Source organism: Loxodonta africana, chromosome 4 (assembly GCF_030014295.1).
Source record: "Loxodonta africana isolate mLoxAfr1 chromosome 4, mLoxAfr1.hap2, whole genome shotgun sequence".
NCBI lineage: Eukaryota > Metazoa > Chordata > Mammalia > Proboscidea > Elephantidae > Loxodonta > Loxodonta africana.
The window spans coordinates 91,698,206-91,721,412 of record NC_087345.1 but is presented as its reverse complement, the minus strand read 5'-3'; the positions used below and the strand labels follow the sequence as shown (position 1 = coordinate 91,721,412).

Below are 23,207 nucleotides of genomic sequence, written 5' to 3'. Positions count from 1 at the left end.
AATATGTTTATTGTACCCTCACATTTAAATGATAGCTTCTCTGTATATAAAATTCTAGAATCAAAGAGTTTTGTTTCAATGCTTTGAAAATATTACTTTATTGTCTTCCTGCCTCTAATGTTGTTCTTGGGAAGTCTGATATCATTTTGATTCAGTCTTTGTGGATGAGCTGCTCTTCTCAGAAAGCTTTTAGAATTTTCTCTTCACCTTTAGCATTCTTAAATTTCATTAAAATATCACTAAGTATTTATTTTTACATATCAAATCTATTTATCACTCCATAAGCTCTTTCAGTATCAATTTTTCTTTGGAAGCTCTTACTCTTTTTTTAATTCTTTCCTTTTGTTACTTTTTTTTTTCCTGTTGGAACTCCTATTATATGAATGCTGTTTGTTCTCCAAATCATTTAACTTTTATATTTTTTATCTCTTTTTCCTTCCCAATGCCTGTGGAAAAACTCCTTGGCCTGATCTTCCAGCCCACTAATTTGTTCTTTGGCAACATTCACTGTGTTGTTTATCTCATCTATGAGTTTATTTGTTTTCCATATCCAATAATCCTATTTGGTTCTTTTATCTCTTTGGGGCAGTTTATTTGGCTTCCATTAATTCTCATCATCTAGAATAGGTTATTCAATTTATTGCCTTTCTTTTATATCAAATAAATTAATCACATGTCTAGTCATTTTTACCTGTGAGCTTATTTCCTTTCATGGGTATCAGCTTTCTAGGTGGGAAATGGATTAGGAAAGAGGTAAGAGGAATCAAACCCTAGGCCTTAGGTTATACCATTTGTGTTGCTCTCATCAAAGGGCTTTGCCTCTTAAGGAATCTCCCTCTACCTTACCCAAAGCTTTGTTCCTTTCTAAGACTGTCTATCCTTCTGGATGAAAAGAAGACCTAGAGGAAGAAGGCAGGAGAAAACCCTTAGATGCTGGTTGGTTGAGCCAACACTTACTGATTTTTACCCTGTATCTTTATCCCAATAGTAAGGAGCCCTGGTGGCGCAACAGTTAAGCATTTGGCTGCTAACCGAAAGGTCGTTGGTTTAAACCCACTAGCCACTCTGCAGGAGAAAGACGTGGCAGTCTGCTTCCAAAATTTAATCTTTTCTATAAAGACTACAGCATTGAAAACACTATGGGGCAGTTCTGTGCTGTCCTATGGATCACTATGAGTTAAAATCAACTCGACAGCAACCTCTGAAGTGCTGATTTGACACTCCTGGTTTTCGGTATTGCAGTACATTCACGGGGGAGGCAGTGATCTACTCTGGGCAATGTGGTAGGTAGAGAAGAGCCCAACTCAAGCGTTCTCCCCAAATCTACCCCCTACTCCATGTTTTAGAACCTGGCCCTCCTCTGCTCAGGGCTACTATTTCCCTTCTTTACCAACTCATAATCTCCTCTTGACTCTCCAGAGGTTTCTCCTGGTTTTTATTTTCCTTCTTTACATCCATTCATTTCTTCTGACGCATTCGTGGGTGCGGTTGGGGGAGGTAGACTGCCACTTTACCATCCATGTCAGGCAGGGGTCATGATGATGTCCCTTCTATGACTCAGCCTATCCCAGCGTTTGTTGCACTTTTGTGATTCCGGTAATCTAGAATGGAAGTTATTCTTTCTTGAGTGGTCATAGTAGTAGTCTGTAAATGGAGGTGTTCAACCTGAAGAACTACAGGCAGAATATAAAAGCAAAGGATAGACAAGTCAATGTATATACATGAAAGATAGCAAAATAGACATTTTACTGAAACTTATTGAAATTTACTTTCAACATGCTTGTGTTTAATTTTACAGTCACTTGGGAATCTTCTTAAACCTGGAAGCAAGACAAGAAAATGAATCTTATTACAAATTGCTTTTAAACACATTTGTGGGAATATAGGTGATTCTTAGGGAAAACAAAGGTGTCTCCAGAACCCAGAATGTTAAACTAGTAACGTCAGTATGTAATTCATAAAAGCCACCTTAAAGAGGCAGAATGTTTCCAAGGCTTGGCAATAGCTGATTAGATAGTATTCATGTACCTAAGTTATAAAAAAAAAACAACATGGCTTAAATATTGACAGTGGTTGTTGTTTCTGGGGATGGGCTTGTCTGTATTTTCCAAATTCTCTGCAGTGAACATACATTACTTTTGCCATTGGAAGAAACTATATATAATTTTAATGGAATTTTCCATAGGGAAATAATCACATAAATATACAAACTTGTGCGAAGATATTTGGTGCAGCGTTGTTTGTAACGTTGAAGAATACCCCAATTTCTGTCAACAGAAGAACAGTTCAATAAATTACGATACATCTATATGGTGAATATCGTGCAGCCAATTAAAATGGTGATGTAGATCTATACTTATTAATATAGAAACATTTCAAAGATGTATTTTTAAGTGAAAAACAAAGCAGACTAAAAAACAATATGGCTAACATGAGCCCATTTTTTGCAACAAAAAAATAAGTGTGTAGAATTTTTTTGAGTACTAGATACCAAAATATTAGCAGTGGTATTACTCCTGAATGGTTGGGGTCAGAAAAGATTTTTTTAACCCACTTTTTCATATTTCTTATGCTTTCTGTATTTTCTGAAAATTTTACTGTAAGAATGTATATGTACATATTATACTCAGAAAGTCAATTTCATTTTTTAAAAAGATAAAATAAATTTCAATTATTTAAGAAAAAAATTAAATAGAATAGCAGACGGTCAGTGTGGAAACAAGAGACAGGGAAGGAAACAAGAAGCCTGGGTCAGAGAGGATCTTTTTAGTGTGCCTCACAGCCATCATAACTATCCATGTTGCTTATCAAATACGTCTTTTAGAGGGGAGATGAATCCAAATTATAACCACTGATGACATATAAGTAGCTTCTTCTGCCCTGGTTCTATATTTGCCAGCCAACTTTCTGATTTATATTTGTGTCCTTTGAGGGAACATGCTCTAACCAGCCAATGCAAACACCTGAACATTAAATTCCTCATTTACTTGTTTTCAGGTGTACAACCCCCGAGCCAGGGACATCTTTTGAGGAGGTAAAGGATTATGGCATGTCACACTACATGCCAGCTTTCTCTACGTGTATTTTAAACAAAGATTTGAATGGTAAAAAAAGCCAGAAAAAAAAAAGACAATACGTGTATGTATGTGCTTGTGTGTGACATATAAAGAAAGACAGAGAAACAGGATAAATGACAAAGAAAGAAACAACAGATCCAATCATTGTGAGCGACCCTGACCTTTGCCTACCACTTGGTAAGATATTTCACATCAGATGGTCTTTACTGCAATGGGAGAAAAATATTTAAACCATTTACTTAAGATAAGTTTTAGATGTCTACAGTGTGGTATGGAGAACTTACTTGAAATTCTAGTTCTGCTTAGCTTCCTAGTCTCTAAAATGCTCTAGAATGACTATTTGTAAAAAGCACTATACAAATATGAAGTGTTACTGTTCTTATTACTACTTATCAGGTATTATTACCTCACTTAATAAACATTCTAACACACATGCTACAACTTCCCAATCTTCCCCTGCCTTAAGAGAAGCCTGTTGAAAACCATTCTTCTGATAGTTATTATCTTTTGTAATTCCTTAATATTTCCTCACCCCCTACTTTGATTATTACCACTTCGGGGACAGAAACAAACTTATTCATTCACCTTTGAACTTTTTTTTTGCATATCTCTTGGGCCAGGCAATGTGCCAGACCTCTGAGAATACAAAGATAAATAGGACAGAGTTCCCTTTTCTCAAGGAGTTTATATTCTAAGGAGAGATAGATGCATAAACAATTATAAAACATGTGGTAAATACAGTGTTAGGGAAATAAGCAGATTATGGGAAACTGGAGGAATGGCACTTAAGGGCAATAGGGGAGATCAGAAAGGCTTTCCTGAGAGAAAAAGTATAAACTGAGTCCTTTGGACTTGGGATCCCTGTGCTGAGAAGCTCCTGGACCCAGGAGACTGAGCTGTAACACTGAAAGACAGAGAGAAGTGGCAGCAGAGAAAGAGTGGCAGGAGAGGCAGCAGAACTAGGTGTGCTGACCCACGGAGCGAGAGAGCTGAATGCCTTGGGCCAAGGCTTCCTGGAAGAGTAGAGTGCCTCTGGGCATGTATTGGTGGAGCTAAAAGAGCATCCTTAGAAGCAAGCATGGTGAGACGTCATCTCACATACTTTGGACATGTTGTCAGGAGGGAAAAGTCCCTGGAGAAATACATCATGCTTGGTAAAGTAGAGGGTCAGTGAGAAAGAGGAAGACCCTCAATGAGATGCATTGATACATTGGCTGTAACAATGGGCTCAAGTGTAACAACGATCGGGAGGATGGCACAGGGCTGAGCAGTGTTTCTTTCTGTTGTACATAGGGTTGCTGTGAATCGGAACTGACTCTATGGCACCTAACAACAACAACAAAAGAGCTTTGTAACACTTGCCCAAGCAGGGCAGCAGGCCAGGCCAAGGAGTTGAGGGCCAGGGAAAAACCTGTCTCTGGGCGTGGCTGAGAAGAGGATGTCCGGATCCAAGAACTGTATCCTGAGCATTCCTGAACCTGAATTGTAACCTGTCACTTTCCTAACAAATCCTATAACTGTGAGTATGGTCTGTGAGTTCTGTGTGGCCATTGCAATGAATTATTGAACCCAGCAGAGAAGTAGAGCTGCAGTGGGAGGGACAGATGGTGTCAGAACTGATGAAAAGATTGGAGAGAGGAGGTATTTTGGACCTCCACCTCACAGGAATCAGCCTTGGGCTGCTGATCTTGATTCTCCTTCCCCCTTGTGAAATTAGAGGAGGAGGTCAGAAGCCTCTGCTGTGCTATTTTTACATTGAGTAAATTAGTAATACTTTTGGCTATAAATCACAGAATCTGACTAATAAATAGTGGTAGAAACCATAAGGCCATTTATTGCTCACTTAACACGAAGCCCAGAGGCAGGTGTAGTCAGAGTTGTTTTAACAACTCAATGATGTCATCAAGGACCCATGGTTTTTCTTTCTATCTTTGGTGTATTGTCTTTTTGTTCTCAAGAATATCACCTCAGGGTTGCAAAAGATGGTGGTAGCTCCAAGTATTACATACACATCAAAGCAGGAAGAAGGGAGAAATCTCAATGCTAGTCACTTGAATTTTCAGTTACCCCTACTAGAAACAGGAAGAAAGGGAATTAGGGGGTTGGGAATTTTTTGTTGTTAGTTTGTATTTTAGGAGATAAAGCAAAAGAAGAAATACTCTGAGTCTTTGCACACCTTGTATGATCTCTTGGGTTCTTCCCATGTATTATATCCAAGTGCCTAGTGGTAGCATCTGGCACACAGTAAATAGTCAATAAATATTTGTGAAAGGAAAGCAGGCAGAACAAAATAGAGGCAGGTGAACACAACAGACACCTAATTTCCCCAAAACATCTTGTCTAAAATCAGGGGGTACATAATGAGGCAATTGGAAAACAGATTGGTAAGTGCTACCCAGTACCATACCCAGTGCCGTCGAGGCGATTCCGACTCAAAGCGACCCTATAGGACAGAGTAGAACTGCCCCATAGAGTAAGGTAAGTGCTAGGGTCAAAGAAGGCATCTTGGAAGGATTCATTGTTTAAGCTGAGACCTAAAGGATAGCAGAAATAACTACACCCAAAGAGAGAAAAAATTTCTTGGCTTGCATTTGAACTACCACAAAGTAAAATAAACACGGTCCTCTTTGGGGGAATGAGACTGTCAATGTTTCCTAGTAAGAAAAAAGCAGGGAGTGTGGGGAGAATGGTTAATAGTAATTGATCATAAAAAAAAAAAAATGGTGCCCATTATTACTAATTTAAGATGTCTTAAAATTGATATTTTCTGTTTACTGTATTCTATTTTTAGAGAATGTAAAATATATTTCTCAGGGCTAGCAAATATTCAAAACTTCAATTTCCCTAACTCTTTATTTCCTTTAATGTCTTAATTTTTTTCTCTGTTCGTGGCTTTTCCTACTCTGAAAGTTTTTTGGGCACCTAACCTACTCCCCCAAGTTAGAAACTCCTAATACGTATTTCATGTGCAATAGCATGTCAAAATGGAAGTTTTGGTAAAGCACAATGGAAAGGTTGCCAGCTTAAATATAGGACACCCAGTTAAACTTAAATTTCAGATAAGAGAATGAGTAATTTTTTAGTATAATATTACATGGAACATACTTATACTGAATCATTAATTGTTTATCTGAAATTTGAATTTAGCTGGCATCCTGTATTATTATTTACTATATCTGGCAGCCCTAACAATAAATACCAAATTCCAAAGAGAAGTACTAGACCAGGATTTGCAAAATAATTGACAGAGAGCCAGTTACAAAACTCTTGAACTTCTTGCTTTCAGGGTATAAAATGGTCAATAAGAGGATTTTGAAAGAGCATCTACTCTTCCTTCACTTTAAGAGCTTAATCTGGGCCCCTGCAGATTGGAGGCCTAATGAACATGGACTTGAGTCCACACCTGGAAAAAAGCTAAAAGCATGTGACTGGCAGACTAGATGCTCTGATTATAGAAGCAGAGAAGAGGCTCCTGTTATCCTGGGATAAGGCTTCAACCTCAGAGTTTGTTCAGACAAAGAAAACTTGAGTGCTTTCCATAGACTAAATGTGGGCCACACACACACATCTACCCAAGAGAGATGGCATGGGTTCTTCTTGGACCAAGAAGGTTGATCCAAGAGGGTTGCCTAAATATGCAAACATACCTCAGCAGAGAGAAGCTGGAGATGTCACAGGATTCGAAGAGGCTGAGGAAGGAGTAAATATAAATGACCAGTCGGAATATAAATGCATTTGCCTAGATCAAGAAAACTGCAGAGGAGAGATCTCCAGTGATGGCTTCTCCAAAGAACTCACCAAAGTACCCCCATGAAAGAGCCAGCTTTAAAAATCTACCACATCCAGTCGAGGTGGAGCCAAGATGGTAGACTAGTCAGACACACTAAGCCATCCTGCTACAACAAAGACCCAAAAAACCAAATAAAACAGGTAACAGATGTCAATCCTAGAGCCCTGAACCTTAAATGAAGGGATAAAGTATTAGATTAGAAGTCACTGAGGAGAAGAAACTGATAGAAAATGGGGAAGGAATAGAGATATGGAGTGGAGGTTCATGACCAAATGACATGACTCAACACTGCCATCTTAGAATAAAGCTAACAACCCTGCATGCAGAAAGGCACTTCCATGGAATTCCCAGTAGGAGATAGAGGTATGGAGCGGACACACCCAGGGCTAATTAAGTAAGACCACGTTTTCTAGCTGCAACTCGCGGAGAAGCCCAGACTCTCTCACCCAGTAACTACAGGAGCAAGCTCCTACAATCCCCACCCCTCTGGTGAGCAACAGTTATAAGCTCCCCATTGCAGCAACTCTGACTGCTGGGAACCAGAGTACCAATCAGACTTATTGCCCTCCTCCATCTAGCCCCCTCTGTCCCTGCTTTCCCCCACCCACCTTTCTCCTCTGCCCCACCACCCACAGCCCAAAGGGAACCTGGCCCAGACCCCAGGCCCCTTCCCACTGGCTCCAGATCTCTCCTGCCACCCACCCCAGCATCCAGGGACCCAGCTGGGACCCCAGACCCCTTCTCACCAGCTCTGGACCCCTCTTGCCACCTGCCGCGACACCCAGGGAACCTGGCCCAGACCCAATGCCCCTTCCTGCCATCTCCACACTCCCCCCGCCATCCACCATGGCATCTAGGGGGCCTGGCCTGGACCCCAGGCCCCTTCCCATTGGCTCCAAATCCCTCTCGCCACCTGCTATGGCCCCCAGGGAATTCGACCCAGACCCCAGGCCCTTCCCACCAGTTCTGGACCCTTCCTGCTGCCCACCATGGCCCTGAGGGGACCCAACCCAGACCCCAGGCCCTTCCCCACTGGCTTGGGACCCCCTCGCAGACTACAGCAGCCCTGAGGGGACCCAGCCCAGACCCCAGGCCCTTCCCTGCCTCCTCGGGCCCACCCCCCTGCAGGCCACAGCAGCACTGCTGCAGCACCTGGCCCAGTTCATGCAGCAGACAAATGACCCAACTCCACCCCTTCCCTTCCTGCTGAACCTGCCCTGCTGCACCATAGCTGAATGACCAGCCCTATACACCAGGACAAGGTGGTGAGAACTGTCATGCTCACAGACAAGCAAGCAACAAAGCACGCCTGGCACACCCACCCAGACATAACCAAACCAAACAAAAAAGAATAAAACAAATTTACCATCAATAAATAAAGAAAATAATACCTGAATGTCTCAGAGACAGCAGATGATATCAAAACATATGTATATATATATATAGACAAGATGGCTCCAGTAAGTGACCAGAATAAAGCACCAGTTGACCTTCCAGCAGAAGAAAAGCCACTGGAAATAACCTGATAGGGAATTCAAAAGTCTAATATTCGGGGCTCTCCAAGAGATTAGGAAAGAGATCAAGGATATGGCACTACTCAAATGCAAAAGCCTAGGAAATTGGAAGTCGTCAAAAACGAAATGGAATACGTAAAGATCGATATCCTAGTGAGCTGAAAGGTACTGGTATTGGACATTTTGAATCAGATAATCGTGATCTACTATGCCAGGAATGACAATTTGAAGAGGAATGGAGTCACAATCATCGTCAAAAAGAACATTTCAAGATCTCTCCTGAAGTAGCATGCTGTCACTGATAAGACAATATCTACCTACAAGGAAGACCAGTTAATATGACTATTATTCAAATTTACACACCAAGTCTAATGCCGAAGATGAGGAAATTGAAGATTTTTACCAACTTCTGAAGTCTGAAATTGATCAAACATGCAATCAAGATGGATTGATAATTACTGGTGATTGGAATACAAAAGTGGGAAACAAAGAAGAAGGATTGGTAGGTGGAAAATATGGCCTTGGTGATAGAAATGATGCTGGAGATTGCATGATAGAATTTTGCAAGATGACCAACTTATTTATTGCAAATACCTTTTTTTCAACAATAATCAGCAACTATACACATGGGCCTCACTGGATAGAAAACACAGGAATCAAATCGACTATGTGGAAAGAGACAATGGAAAAGCTCTATATCACCAGTCAGAAGGCTAGGGGCCGACTGTAGAACAGATTATTTGCTCGTATGCAAGTTCAAGTTGATGCTGAAGAAAATTAAAACAAGTCCAAGGGAGCCAAAGTGCAACCTTGAGTATATCCCACCTGAATTTAAACACCATCTCAAGAACAGATTGGATGCATTGAACACTATGACCAATGACCAGATGAGCTGTGGAATGACATCAAGGATATCATACTTGAAGAAAACAAAGGGTCATTAAAAAGACAAGAAAGAAAGGAAATACCAAAATGGATGTCAGAAGAGACTCTGAAACTTGCCCTTGAACATAGAGTAGCTAAAGCGAATGGAAGAAATGGTGAAGTAAAAAAGCTGAACAGAAGATTTTAAAAGGTGGCTCAGGAAGACAATGTCAAGTATTATAATGAAATGTGAAAAGACCTGTAGTTAGAAAACTAAAAAGGGAAGAACTCATCTAGCATTTCTCAAGCTGAAAGAACTGAAAAAAAAAAAAAAAAAAATTCAAGCCTCAAGCTGCAATATTAAAGGATTTCATGGTCAAAATATTGAATGATACAGAAAGCATCAAAAGAAGTTGGAAGGAATACACAGAGTCACTGTATCAAAAAAATCGGTCAATGTTCAATCATTTTAAGTAGCATCTATCTGATCAAGAACTGGCGATATTGAAGGAAGAAGTCCAAGCTGCACTGAAGGCATTGGTGAAAAACAAGGCTCCAGGAATTGACGGAATACCAATTGAGATGTTTCAACAAACAGATGCAGTGCTGGAGGTGTTTGCTTATCTATGCCAAGAAATTTGGAAGACAGCTACCTGACCAACCAGCTGGAAGGGATACGTATCTGTGTCCACTCCAAAGAAAGTTCATCAACAGAATGTAGAAATTATCGAACAATATCATTAATATGGAAACTCTGGTGGCACAGTGGTTAAGAGCTACAGCTGCTAACCAAAAGGTCAGCAGTTTGAATTCACCAGGTGCTCCTTGGAAACTCTATGGGGCAGTTCTACTCTGTCCTATAGGGTCACTATGAGTCGGAATGGACTTGATGGCAGTGGGAGTTTTTTGTTTTTTTTTTTGTATCATTAATATCACGCAGAAGTAAAATTTTGCTGAAGATAATTCCAGAACAGTTGCAGCAGTACATTGACAGGGAACTGCCAGAAATTCAAGCCAGATTCAGAAGAGGATGTGGAATGAAGGATATCATTGCTAATGTCAGATGTGCCTTGGCTTAAAGCAGTGAATACCAGAAAGATGTTTACCTGTGTTTTATTGATCATGCAAAGGCATTTGACTATGTGGATCATAACAAATTATGGATAACACTGTGAAGAATGGGAATTCCAGAACACTTAATTGTGCTCACAAGGAACCTGTCCATAGATGAAGAGGCAGTAGTTCAAACAGAACAAGGGGATTCTGCATGGTTTAAAATCAGGAAAGATGTGTATGAAGATTGTATCCTTTCACCATACTTAATCAATCTGTATGCTGAGCATGTAATCTGAGAAACTGGACTACATGAAGAACGGGCATCAGGATTGGTGGAAAACTCATAAACAACCTGCAATATGCAGATGACACAACTTTGCTTGCTGAAAGGGAAAAGGACTTGAAGCACTTACTGATAAAAACCTTCAGTATGGATTACACTGCAACATAGAGAAAACAAAAAATCCTCACAACTGGACCAATAAGTAACATCATGATAAATGGAGAAAAGATCAAAGTTGTCAAGGATTTCATTTTACTTGGATCCACAATCAACACCCATGGAAGCAACAGTCAAGAAATCAAACAATGCATTGCATTGAGAAAATCGGCTACAAAAGACCTCTTTAAAGCGTTCAAAAGCAAAGATGTCCCTTTAAGGACTAAGGTGAGCCTGAGCCAAGCCATAGTGTTTTCAGTTGTTTCACATGCTTGGGAAAGCTGGACAATGGATAAGGAAGACTGAAGGAGGATTGATGTCTTTGAATTATGGTATTGGTGAAGAATATTGAATGTACTGTGGGCTACCAGAAGAATGAACAAGTCTGTATTGGAAGAAGTGCAGCCAGAGTACTCCTTGGAACTAAGGGTGGCAAGATTTTGTTTCATGTACTTTGAATATGTTATCAGAGGGACCAGTCCCTGGAGAAGGACATCATGCTGGCTAAGGTAGAGAGTCAGTGAAAAGGAGGAAGACCCTCAATGAGATTGATTGACACAATGGCTACAACAGTGGGCTCAAGCACAGTAATCATTATGAGGATGGCATAGGACCGGGCAGTGTTTTGTTTTGTTGCACATAGGGTCACTGTGAGTCAGAACCAACTCAGTGGCATGTAACAACAACAAGAAGGGTAGAATTCAAAATGGATCTATCTAGTGTTATATTAGGTTTCCCGATGTTATAACTATTTTTTGTTTTGCATTATTCAATAATGTCATCTGCAGGACTATGAAGAGAAACACTGTAAGACCAATGCTGAATTTACCATTTTATGACTCTTTCTAGGCCTGGCAATCTACTTCTGAAAAATTAGCCACTGAAAACCTTTACGTTGTACAGTTCTACTCTGACACATAGGGGATTGCCATGAATTGGAATTTACAGCAACTGTATTTTTTTAATTTTATGACTGGTATGAGTCTAACCTCCCTTCAAGCACTTTCAAGCTACTGGAAAAAATTTTTTTTGACCAAAATCAGAATTACCAGAGTGTTCCAGTACATAACTTACTGTGATTGAATGGATGCAAGAGATTTTCTGAAGGTAGAGTGAACATCTAACTGGAGCAGCCTAGGAATATCTGGGTACCCACCCAGCTGGGCCCAGAGTGAATGTATTGATTTCTTCTCCATTATTGGGTAGCTCAAAGTGGAAATATCAGCGTTCCAGATGGCCTCCATATGGTCCTTTTGTTGTCTAGAGAATCAGAGAGCATAAATTGGAAGCACCAAACTCTTCTGAGCTCTATAGCCAATCAAAATATACAAATCTTATTTGCCCCTCTTCTTTTACCACCATCCTGTGCTATAACAAGGAACCCTGGTAGTGCAGTGGTTAAGCACTTGACTGCTAACTGAAAGGTCAGCGGTTCAAACCCACCACCCACTCTGTGGGGAAAGATGTGGCAGTCAGCTTCCAGTAAGGTTATAGCCTTGGAAACCCTATGGGGCAGTTCTACTCTGTCCTATAGGGTCGCCATGAGTCTGAATCGACTCAACAGCAATGGGTTTGGGTTTGATTTATGTCCTATAATGCCCTCCCTCGGCACCACTGAGGAGAATTAGCTATGTGCACTTTGAGAGATAGATGAAAAAGCAGAATTTGCTAAAATAGTTACCAATTTGCATTTCCATGACTTCACCAAGTAATCCATTTAAAAACTACTTTCCTAGCTTCATGGAAAATCCAGACTATATGCAGGTTACTTTTCCCTACCTACAATCTTTTCCTTTCCTTCCCAAAGTTGCTACTTTCTTAAAAAAAAAAAAGCGGTGGGGGGAGGGGTGGGAGGAAGTTGATGCTTCTAGATTTCTTTATTTTGTATTTGTAAAATAATTTGTTTCTTAGCAAGAAGAATCCTGGAGCCCTGGTAGTACACTGGTTAAGAACTAATCAAAAAGTCAGCAGTTTGAATCCACCAGCCACTCCTTGGAAAACCCTATGGGGCAGTTCTACTCTGTCCTATAGGATCGCTATGAGTCAGAATCAACTCGATGGCAATGGGTTTTTTTGTTTGTTAAGAAAGCATCAGCTTCATTTTTTTTTAAAGGAACTCAAAATCTGATGTTGAATATTTAAGTAGAAACGTATGTAATAAGCCTCTGGTTAAATTAGGTAAGGAAATGAATACTCTCTTAAATCCTTCACCAGACCATATCATAACTGTGGGAAAGGGAAGCTCTTGAACAGGGGAAAAAAAAAATTAGGTCATACATATCATCCAAAAAAACTTTAATGTCAGTCTTTTTATCACGTACCTAAATTTCCTGAATGTGTCAGGTTTTCTGTTCTCTTTTGTTAGTAGCTCTAGGTATGGGTGGCGAATGAATTTAGTAGAGGCAGGCATCTGCTTTTCATCGATGATCAAGGGGATAGGTTGACTGAGGTTCAATTTATACATCTCTCGGAGCTGGAAAAAAAAAAAAGGATAAAAAGTTAAATCAGAAAAAGGAAACCATGAAAAGAAAGCTGGAAACTTTAGGAGAGTCATATGGTTTAGCCCTAGACTAAACTATAAATACTTCTTTTCCATTGATTTGCAAATCCTCTCTCTCCTTCTCTTCCCCCTTCATCCTCTTTCCTCCTCCCTCCAACCCTTGCCCATCTTCCACCCACCCCAAAACCCAAAAACCAAACCCCTTGCCATCGAGTCGATTCCGACTCACAGCAACCCTATTGGACAGAGTAGAACTGCCCCATAGGGTTTCTGTGGAGTGGATGGTGGATTCAAACTGCCGACCTTTTGGTTAGCAGCCATAGCTCTTATCCACTGCACCACCAAGGCTCCACCCACCCCCTACACACATACATTTTGGAGGTGACAGCTATGATGTATAATGATATATGTATAAACTTTGGTTCTGCTCCAGACCTAGTCCTATCATTTTCTAGCTTTGTGACTTTGGGTTAGCCACTTCATTTATCTTTACCTTTTTCTCCTCGTTTCTAGAATGGGGATGATAACAGAGGGCTGTTGTAAAAGTTGTATACCCAAAACCCAGTGCCATCGAGTCGATTCCGACTAATAGCGACCCTATAGGACAGGGTAGAACTGCCCCACAGAGTTTCCAAGGTATAAGATAATGTATATGGAAGCAATTAAAAACTGTGAAGCACTGTGCAATCATAATGATCGTTAGCATTTAGTGAATATTCATTAATGCCAGGCACTGTTCAGCACTTTTCATATGTTAGCTCGTTTGATATTTACAACACTTTTACGAAGTAGACACTGTCACTATCCTTGTCTTACATATGGGGACTCTGAGACTCAGGAAACTTAAGTAGCTTGCCCAAGGTCACTTAGCTAGTATGTGGTGGAGCTGATTTAAACACAGATAACCTGGCAGGAGAGCCAACCTCTTGACCCCCACCCTTCCCTCCCCCCCAATTCAGTGTAACTATAGGGTTGCTATGAGTTGAAATCGATTTGACAGCAGTGGGTTTTTTTGTTTACTCTTGTCTCCCTTTTGCGTTTTCCTCTTCTTTCTTCGTGCCTTGGTACCTCTTGACTCTAACTCATGGTATTTATTAGCCTTGTAACATAATCCCAGAGCAAAGAACTCTAATCTCAACTCTACAACCTTTTAGAAGGTCGCTATCACTCCCAAAAGCATATTGATGGCTATCTCAGAAAGGCTCTGGGACATAATAAAAAACCAAAACCAAAGCCATTGCCGTCAAGTCGATTCCAACTCACAGCCACCCTGTAGGACAGAGTAGACCTGACCCATAGAGTTTCTAAGGAACACCTGGTGGATTTGAACTGCTGACCTTTTGGTTGGCAGTCGTAGCACTTAACCACTATAACAATGAATAGATGTTAGTATTTAATGGGATCTTCCATGCCTGGTACTACATAAGCAAGTTAAACCCTTACCTCCTTTCTGTAAATGTGTGATATTAAAAGTTACTTCCTGATAGTTTTGAGGAGAGAATTAACCACCAATAATCAGTTGGAGAGCAATGACTTCAAGAGGTTACATATCTAAAGGCTGGTAGATGTGGGATCATTAGGAAGGAGTTGAACATTTCTAGAAGTCGCTCCTGTTCTCATCTAGAAAGTCCTGCCAGTACTCCTGCACTCTGTCAATTTAGGAGTTTCACAGGTAAATGCAATTTTCAAAGCTTACCGCTTTCATTTTTCTTACAACACACTAGGGAAAAAGAATGGTTCCCACCTGACTAAATAAATGCAGAATTTTCCTAAGGCACTGAGTCCGTTTCTGCTCTAGAGACTTCTGCTTCTCCGTCCAGACTTGCATCACCTTTTTCTGGTAGTCATCAATTCTACCCAGCATTATATAGAGGTTTCGGCTCTCATAGCCTTTTCCAGTGTTTTGGATGGCTTGTAATCGTTTGATTATGTTGTTTCTTGGAAAAATGAACAAGAATTAGATTGATATAGTTATTAACCCTAATTCAGCAAACCTGGGCTGAAACAAAAAAACAGCCAAACCCACTGCTGTCAAGCCAATTCCAGCTCATAGCAACCCTGTAGGACAGAGTAGAACTGCCCCATAGAGTTTCCAAGGAGCACCTGGCAGATTTGAACTGCTGACCTCTTGGTTAGCAGCCATAGCACTTAACTACTATGCCACCAGTGATCAGTTACTTTTGGTTCTCCTCTCATCCCTAGTAAGTAGAGAGGCGGTGGGGTAGAGTGGGAGACTTGCTTAACTGGACCTTAATCTGGTTTGCTATATGACTAAACTTTCAAAATCTATCTGACTGTTATGGATTGAATTATGTCCCCACAAAATACATGTTTTAAATCCTAACTTCTATACCTGTGGCTATAATCGCATTTGGGAATGGGTTGTCTCTGTTAATGAGGCAGGATTAGTGTAAGGTATATCTTGAGACAATCTATTTTGAGATATAAAAGAGATTAAATAAGAAAGCTAAAAAGCAGAGATGGGATAAGATAGATGCCAAGACACAGGGAGATCTCCAAGGAACCAGGAAGCAGAAGCTGAAGAGACAAGGACCTTCCTCCAGAGCCGACAAAGATGAAAGCCTTCCCCTAGAGCCAACACTCTGAATTTGGTCTTCTAGCCTCCAAAACTGTGAGAAAATAAATTTGTTAAAGCTACCCACTTGTGGTATTTCTGTTATAGTAGCACCAGTGACTAAGGCACTGAGTATCATAGAGTTTGTTAGTGTTACAGGAATGTCGATTTTTATTGTTTCAATATATTAAAAAATTTATATTTGCCTATTATAAAAATTACTGTAGGGGACAAAATAGTCCAATTGACCTGATTTGGGAAGCCCTGGTGGTGTAGTGATTAAGAGATTGGCCACTAAGCAAAAGTTCTGCAGTTTGAATCCACCAGGTGCTTCTTGGAAACCCTATGGGGCAGTTCTACTCTGTCCTATAGGGTCTCTATGAGTCAGAATTGACTAGATGGCAACAGGTTGGTTTTTGTTTTGATTTTCCCAGTTTAGAAAATGCTTTAATATATACCACCACATTTGACCCTCTTAAAAACAGAGTTTTACCACTCCATTCTATGAGAAGAAAAGGAGTCTCAGCGAAGGTAAGTAATTTTTCTGCAGTCATGTAATTAATAAATAGCAGACTTGGGAAGCAAACTCAGCTGTCCTCTCCACAATACCAATATTTCTCTAAGTGTGGACCCTTATCGCCTGAATTGAAATCATTTGGGAGTGTTTGTAGAAAATACACATTCCAGAGTGCTTCCCCAGATCTTTTGAGTAAGAATCTTGTTGTTAAGCTTCAGGAATCTGTATTTTAAACAAAATCTCAAGTAAATCTTATTGTCACTAAAGTTCAAAAACTACGTGTTTGCAATAAAATAGGGGAGAAGGGGATGAGGTATTACAGGTTAAGGGGATAGTATAAGCAAAGACAATAAAATAAAAGTCTGGGACTTTGAACTACGTGTATGTGAAAGAATATAGTGGGAGATGAGATTGAAATGGATAGATTATAAAAAGCCTGAAAAGGCATGTTAAGGTGTTCAGATTTTTTTTTTTTTAGGCAATGGGGAGCTATTGAAGTTACTTTTCTGAATATACATATTTTATACACACACACACACACACATATATATATATAAACCCAAATCCTTTGCCATTGAGTTGATTCTGATTCATAGCAACGGTATGGGACAGAGTAGTGTTGCCATAGGGTTTTCAAGGAGCGGCTGGTGGACTCAAACTGCTGACCTTTTGGTTAGCAGCTCTAGCTCTTAACTACTACACCACCAGAGCTCTATATACATGGATAGAGAGAGAGAGAAGGAGAGAGGGAGAATAACTTTTTGGTCTCTTTCATGGGTTGTAATTAATAGCTTAGAACCTACTGTATATATGGATCATTTAGTACTTAAATGTATTAATTTACTGGATTTTCTATTTCTAATAGCTTCATTTGTCACACCAAATCTTCTCTGCCATTTTTCCATTTATTCACATAGTCTTTAGAGATTTTCCCCACATTTTTCACTACTTGGAAAAGTTAAAATTTCGAATTCAGTTTAACGATTTGAACAGTCCTATAGCAACTACTGGGGTACCCATTATTTTTTAAAATTCCCTGTCTAAAGTTTCTGTTCTTTGTAGATGTTCTATATCCCCTGTATATGCATGTTGTTGTTAGGTGATGTCTGGTCGGCTCTGACTCACAGAGGCTGTGTACAACAGAATGAAACACTGCCCAGTCCTGCGCCATCCTCACAATTATTCTCATGCTTGAGCCCATTGTTGCAGCCACTTTGTCAATCCATCTTCTTGATGGTCTTCTGTTTTTTTGCTGTTTACCAACCATGAAGTCCTTCTTCAGGGACTGGTCCCTCTTGATAACATGTCCAAAGTGTGTGAGACAAAGTCTTGCTATCCTTGCTTCTAAGGAACATTCTAGCTGTACTTCTTCCAAGACAGATTTGTTCTTTCTTCTGGTAGGCCACGGTATATTCAATATTCTTTGCCAACACCATAATCCAAAGACATCAGTTCTTCTTTGGTCTTCCTTATTCATTGTCCAGCTTTCCATACATATGAGGCGATTGAAAACACCATGGCTTGGGTCAGGCACATCTTAGTCTTCAAAGTGACGTCTTTGCTTTTTCACACTTTAAAGAGGCCTTTTGCAGCAGATTTTCCAAATGCAATGTGTCCTTTGATTTCTTGACTGTTGTTTGCATGGGTGTTGATTGTGGAGCCAAGGAAAATGAAATCCTTGACAACTTCAATCTTTTTTCCATTTATCATGATGTTGCTTATTGATCCAGTTGTGAAGATTTTTTATTTCTTTATGTTGCGGCGTAATCCATACTGAAGGCTGCTGTCTTTGATCTTCATGGGTAAGTGCTTCAAGTCCTCTTCACTATCAGCAAGCAAGGTTGTTTCATCTGTATATCGCAGGCTGTTAATGAGTCTTCTTCCAATCCGGATACCCAGTTCTTCTGCATATAGTCTGGCTTCTCGGGTTATTTGCTTAGCATACAGAGTGAATAAGTTTGGTGAAAGGATACAACCCTGATGCATACGTTTCCTGATTTTAAACCATGCAGTATTCCCTTGTTCTGTTCAAATGACTGCCTATTGGTGTATGTATAGGTTCCTCGTGAGCACAATTAAGTGTTCTGGAATTCCCATTCTTCACAGTGTTATCCATAATTTGTGAAGATCCACACAGTTGAATGCTTTTGCATAGTCAATAAGACACAGGTAAACATCTTTCTGGTATTATCTGCTTTCAGCCAAGATCCATCTGACATCAGCAATGATATCCGTCATTCCACACCCTCTTCTGAATCCGGCTTGAATTTCTGGCAATTCCCTGCTGCAACCATTTTTGAATGTTCTTCAGCAAAATTTTACTTGTGTGTGATATTAATGATACTGTTTGATAATTTCTGCATTCTGTTGGATCTTCTTTCTTTGTAATAGGCACAAATATGGATCCATTCCATTCGGTAGGCCAGGTAGCTGTCTTCCAAATTTCTTGGCATAGACAAGTGAGTGCTTCCAGTGCTGCATCTGTTTGTTGAAATATCTCAGTTGGTACGCTGTCAGTTCCCAGAGACTTGTTTTTCGCCAATACCTTCAGTGGAGCTTGGACTTTTTTTTTCAATACCATCAGTTTTGGATCAGATGCTACCTAAAATGGTTGAACATTGGTCAATTTTTTTGATACAGTGACTGTGTATTCCTTCCAACTTCTATTGATCCTTCTCTGTGTCCTTCATTATTCTGACCGCAGAATCCTTCAATATTGTAACTTGAGGCTTGAATTTTTTCTTCAGTTCTTTCAGCTAGGGAAATGCTGAGTGTGTTCTTCCCTTTTTAGTTTTCTAACTCCAGGTTTTTGCACATTGCATTATAATACTTTACTTTGAGCCGCCTTTTGAAATCTTTCAGCTTTTTTACTTCATCATTTCTTCCTTTTGCTTTAGCTACTGTATGTTCAAGAGCAAGTTTCAGAGTCTCTTCTGACATCCATTTTTGTCTTTTCCTTTCTTTACTGTCTTTTTAATGACCTTTTTCTTTCTTCATGTATGATGTCCTTGTTGTCATTCCACAACTCGTCTGGTCTTAAGTCATTAGTGTTCAATGAGTCAAATCTGTTCTTGAGATGGCCTCTAAATTCAGGTGGGATCTACTCAAGATCCTGCTTTGGCTCTCGTGGACTTGTTCTAATTTTCTTCGGTTTCAGTTTGAACCTGCATATGAGCAATTGATGGTCTGTTCTGCAGTCAGCCCCTGGCCTTGTTCTAAATGATGGTACAGAGCTCTTCCACTGTCTCTTCCCACGGATGAAGTCCATTTGATTCCTGTGTATTTCATCTGGTAAGGTCCACATGTATCGTCACTGTTTATGTTGTTGAAAAAAGGTATCTGCAATGAAGAAGCTGTTGGTTTTGAAAAATTCTATCATGCGATCTCTGGCATCATTTCTATCACCAAGGCCCTATTTTCCAACTACTGTTCTTTGTTTCCAATTTTCACATTCCAATTGCCAGAAATTATCAATGCATGTTGATTGAATGTTTGATCAATTTCAGGCTGCAGAAGTCAGTAAAAATTTTAGTTTCTTCATCTTTGGCCTTAGTGGTTGGTACATAAATTTGAATAACAGCCATATTAACTTCTTCCTTGTAGGTATATAGATATTATCGTATTACTTACAGGGAGCCCTCATGGCTTAGTAGTTAAGAACTACGGCTGCTAACCAAAAGGTCGGCAGTTCAAATCCACCAGCTTCTCCTTGGAAACCCTATGGGGCAGTTCTACTCTGTCTTATAGGGTCACCATGAGTCAGAATCGACTTGGTGTCAACAGGTTTGGGTTTTTTTTTTTTTACTGACAGCATTGTACTTTAGCATAGATCTTTGTTATTCCCTGTGTAGTAGACCATATGATTGTCTGATTCAAAATGGCCAATACCAGTGCATTTCAGCTCACTAATGCCTAGGATATCAATCTTTATAAATTCCATTTCATTTTTGACAATTTCCAATTTTCCTAGATTCATACTTCAGCAAATGAAGATCCTGAAAACTTGACTCCATCCACATCATTAAGGTCAACCCTGCTTTGAGGAAGCAGCTCTTCCCTAGTTGTATTTTGAGTGCCTTCCCACCTGAGGAGCTCATTCTGGCACTATATCAGACAATATTCCACTGCCATTGATAAGATTTTCACTGGCTAACTTTTTCAGAAGTAGACTGCCAGGTTTTTCTTCCTAGTCTTTTTTAGTCTGGAAGCTCAGCTGAAACCTGTCCACCATGGGTGACCCTGCTGGTATTTAAAATACTGGTGGCATAGCTTCCAGCATCATAGCTACATGCAAGCCACCACAGTACAGCAAACTGACAGACATGTGGGATGTATATGTGCCTGGTGGATTCAAATTGCCAACCTTTTGGTTAGCAGCTGTAGCTCTTAACCATTATGCTGCTACCAGGGTTTCCATATACAGAGTCAACCTTAAGTAATTATTTTCATTTAGTTTCTCACTGTCCACGCAATTGTCTCCTCAAAGAATTCTAGATTAGACAAGTTTGATTCTCCTACAAAAGTTATGTTTTCTTTAGTTTCAGTCTTTACTTTTATTTTTTATTATGGAGCCCTGGTGGCATAGTGGCTAAGAGCTTAGCTGCTAACCAAAAGGTGAGCAGTTCAGATCCACCAGCTGCTCCTTGGAAACCCTATGGGGAGTTTGACCCTGTCCTAAGGTTCACTATGAGTCGGAATTGACTTGATGGCAAAGGGCTACTCTCAGTTTTTACTCTTTTATTTTTTATTATAGGCTCCACCAGCTTGCCTGACATGAATACCCTTTTTTAATAGTAATTAAGCTGTTAAAATATCACCCTGGCATAGAGTCCCTTCCAGACAATAGGAAATATCTTGAGTAGTAATTCCATTCCTACATTTATATTCCTTCAAAACTTTTAGGTGGATGCCGTCTCTTCCTAACTTATGCCTCTGCATGAAATTTACTCTCAATGTATCTCCCACACGTATGTGAAATGACACATATGCATGATTATTCATTGCAGTTATTTTTATAATAGCAAACTATGGAAAACAACATATATGTCCATCAGAAGATAAATCAAATCTGGTAACTCCAAACTTTTTTTTTTTATTTTTATTGTGCTTTAAGTGAAAGTTTACAAATCAAGTCAGCCTCTCATACAAAAATTTATATACACCTTGCTATAAAAAAAAAAATTTATTTTATATACTCCTTCATTCTCTCCACTCTCTATTTTCGTGTCCATTCGGCCAGCTTCTGGCCCCCTCTGCCCTCTCATTTCCCCTCCAGACAGGAACTGCCAACATAGTCTTATGTGTCTACTTGATCCAAGAAGCTAATTCCTCGCCAGCATCATTTTCTATCCTATAGTCCAGTCCAGTCCCTGTCTGAAGAGTTGGTTTTGGGAATGGTTCCTGTCTTGGGCTAACAGAAGGTCTGGGGACCATGACCTCTGGGGTCCTTCCAGTCTGAGTCAGACTGGTCTTTGTGCGAGAATTTGAGGTCTGCATCCCACCACTCTCCTGTTCCCTCAGGGGTTCTCTTTTGCGTTCCCTGTCAGAGCAGCCATCACTTGTAGCCAGGCACCATCTAGTTCTGGTCTCAAGCTGATGTAGTCTCTGGTTTATGTGGCCCTTTCTGTCTCTTGGGCTTATAAATACCTTGTGTCTTTGGTGTCCTTCATTTTCCTCTGCTCCCAGTGGGTTGAGGCCAATTGATGCATCTTAGATGGCCACTTGCTAGCGTTTAAGACCCCAGACGCCACTCTCCAAAATGGGATGCAGAATCTTTTCTTAATAGATTTTATTTTGCCAGTTGACCTAGATGTCCCCTCAAACCATGGCCCCCAAACCCCGCCCATGCTACGCTACCCTTCGAAGTGTTCAGTTTATTTCAGAAACTTCTTTGCTTTTGCTTTAGTCCAGTTGTGCTGACCTCTCCTGTATTACATGTTGTCTTTCCCTTCACCTAAAATAGTTCTTGTGTACTATCTAATTAGTGAGTACCCCTCTCCCTCCCTCCGTCCCCACTCTCATAACCATCAAAGAATATTTTCTTCTCTGTTTAAACTATTTCTTGAGCTCTTATAATAGTGGCCTCATACAATATTTGTTCTTTTGCAAGTGACTAATTTCACTCAGCATAATGCCTTCCAGATTCCTCCATGTTATGAAATGTTTCACGGATTCATCATTGTTCTTTACCGATGGGTAGTATTCCATATACCATAATTTATTCGTTCATCCCTTGATAGGTAACTTGTTTGCTTCCATCTTTTTGCTATTGTAAACAGTGCTGCAATGAACATGGGTGTGCATATATCTGTTCGTGTAAAGGCTCTTACTCATAACTCATCTCATATGGGGTCGCTATGAGTCGGAATCGACTTGACGGCAGTGGGGTTTTTTTTTTTTTTTTTTGGAAAAAGCTCGTATTTCTCTAGGATATAGTCCAAGGAGTGGGATTGCTGGATTGTATGGTATTTCTATTTCTGGCTTTTTAAGGAAGTGCCAAATCTATTTTCAAAGTGGATGTGCCATTTTACATTCCCACCAGCAGTGTGTAAGTGTTCCAGTCTCTCCACAACCTCTCCAACATTTATTATTTTGTGTTTTTTTGATTAATGCCAGCCTTGTTGGAGTGAGATGGAATCTCATTGTAGTTTTGATTTGCATATCTCTAATGGCTAATTTTTTTTTTTAATGGCTAATGATCGTGAGCATTTCCTTATGTATCTGTTAGCTACCTGAATGTCATCTTTAGTGAAGTGCCAGTTCATCTCCTTTCCCATTTTTTTAATGGGGTTGTCTTTTTGTAGCTGAGTATTTGCAGTATCATGTAGATTTTAGAGATTAGATGCTGATCGGAAATGTCATAGCTAAAAACTTTT

At 40.0% G+C, this 23,207-nt stretch overlaps 1 protein-coding gene and 1 long non-coding RNA gene across 2 annotated transcripts in view; one reads left to right on the top strand and one right to left on the bottom strand.

Annotated features, from left to right (window-relative positions):
* LOC111748119 (uncharacterized) overlaps positions 1-6,554 on the top strand; it is a 38,750-nt gene extending 32,196 nt beyond the window's left edge. The window contains exon 3 of the long non-coding RNA XR_010321856.1: positions 4,371-6,554. This is a non-coding gene — a long non-coding RNA (uncharacterized LOC111748119). The remainder of the gene's footprint in view (positions 1-4,370) is intronic.
* A 5,256-nt stretch (positions 6,555-11,810) lies between these two features.
* Positions 11,811-23,207, bottom strand: part of FAM186A (family with sequence similarity 186 member A) — a 78,906-nt gene continuing 67,509 nt past the window's right edge. The window contains exons 8-10 of the mRNA XM_064285162.1: positions 14,985-15,177; positions 13,062-13,213; positions 11,811-12,000 (exon numbers count right to left, since the gene is read on the bottom strand). Coding sequence (XP_064141232.1) covers positions 11,811-12,000; positions 13,062-13,213; positions 14,985-15,177 — 535 coding nt within the window. The remainder of the gene's footprint in view (positions 12,001-13,061; positions 13,214-14,984; positions 15,178-23,207) is intronic.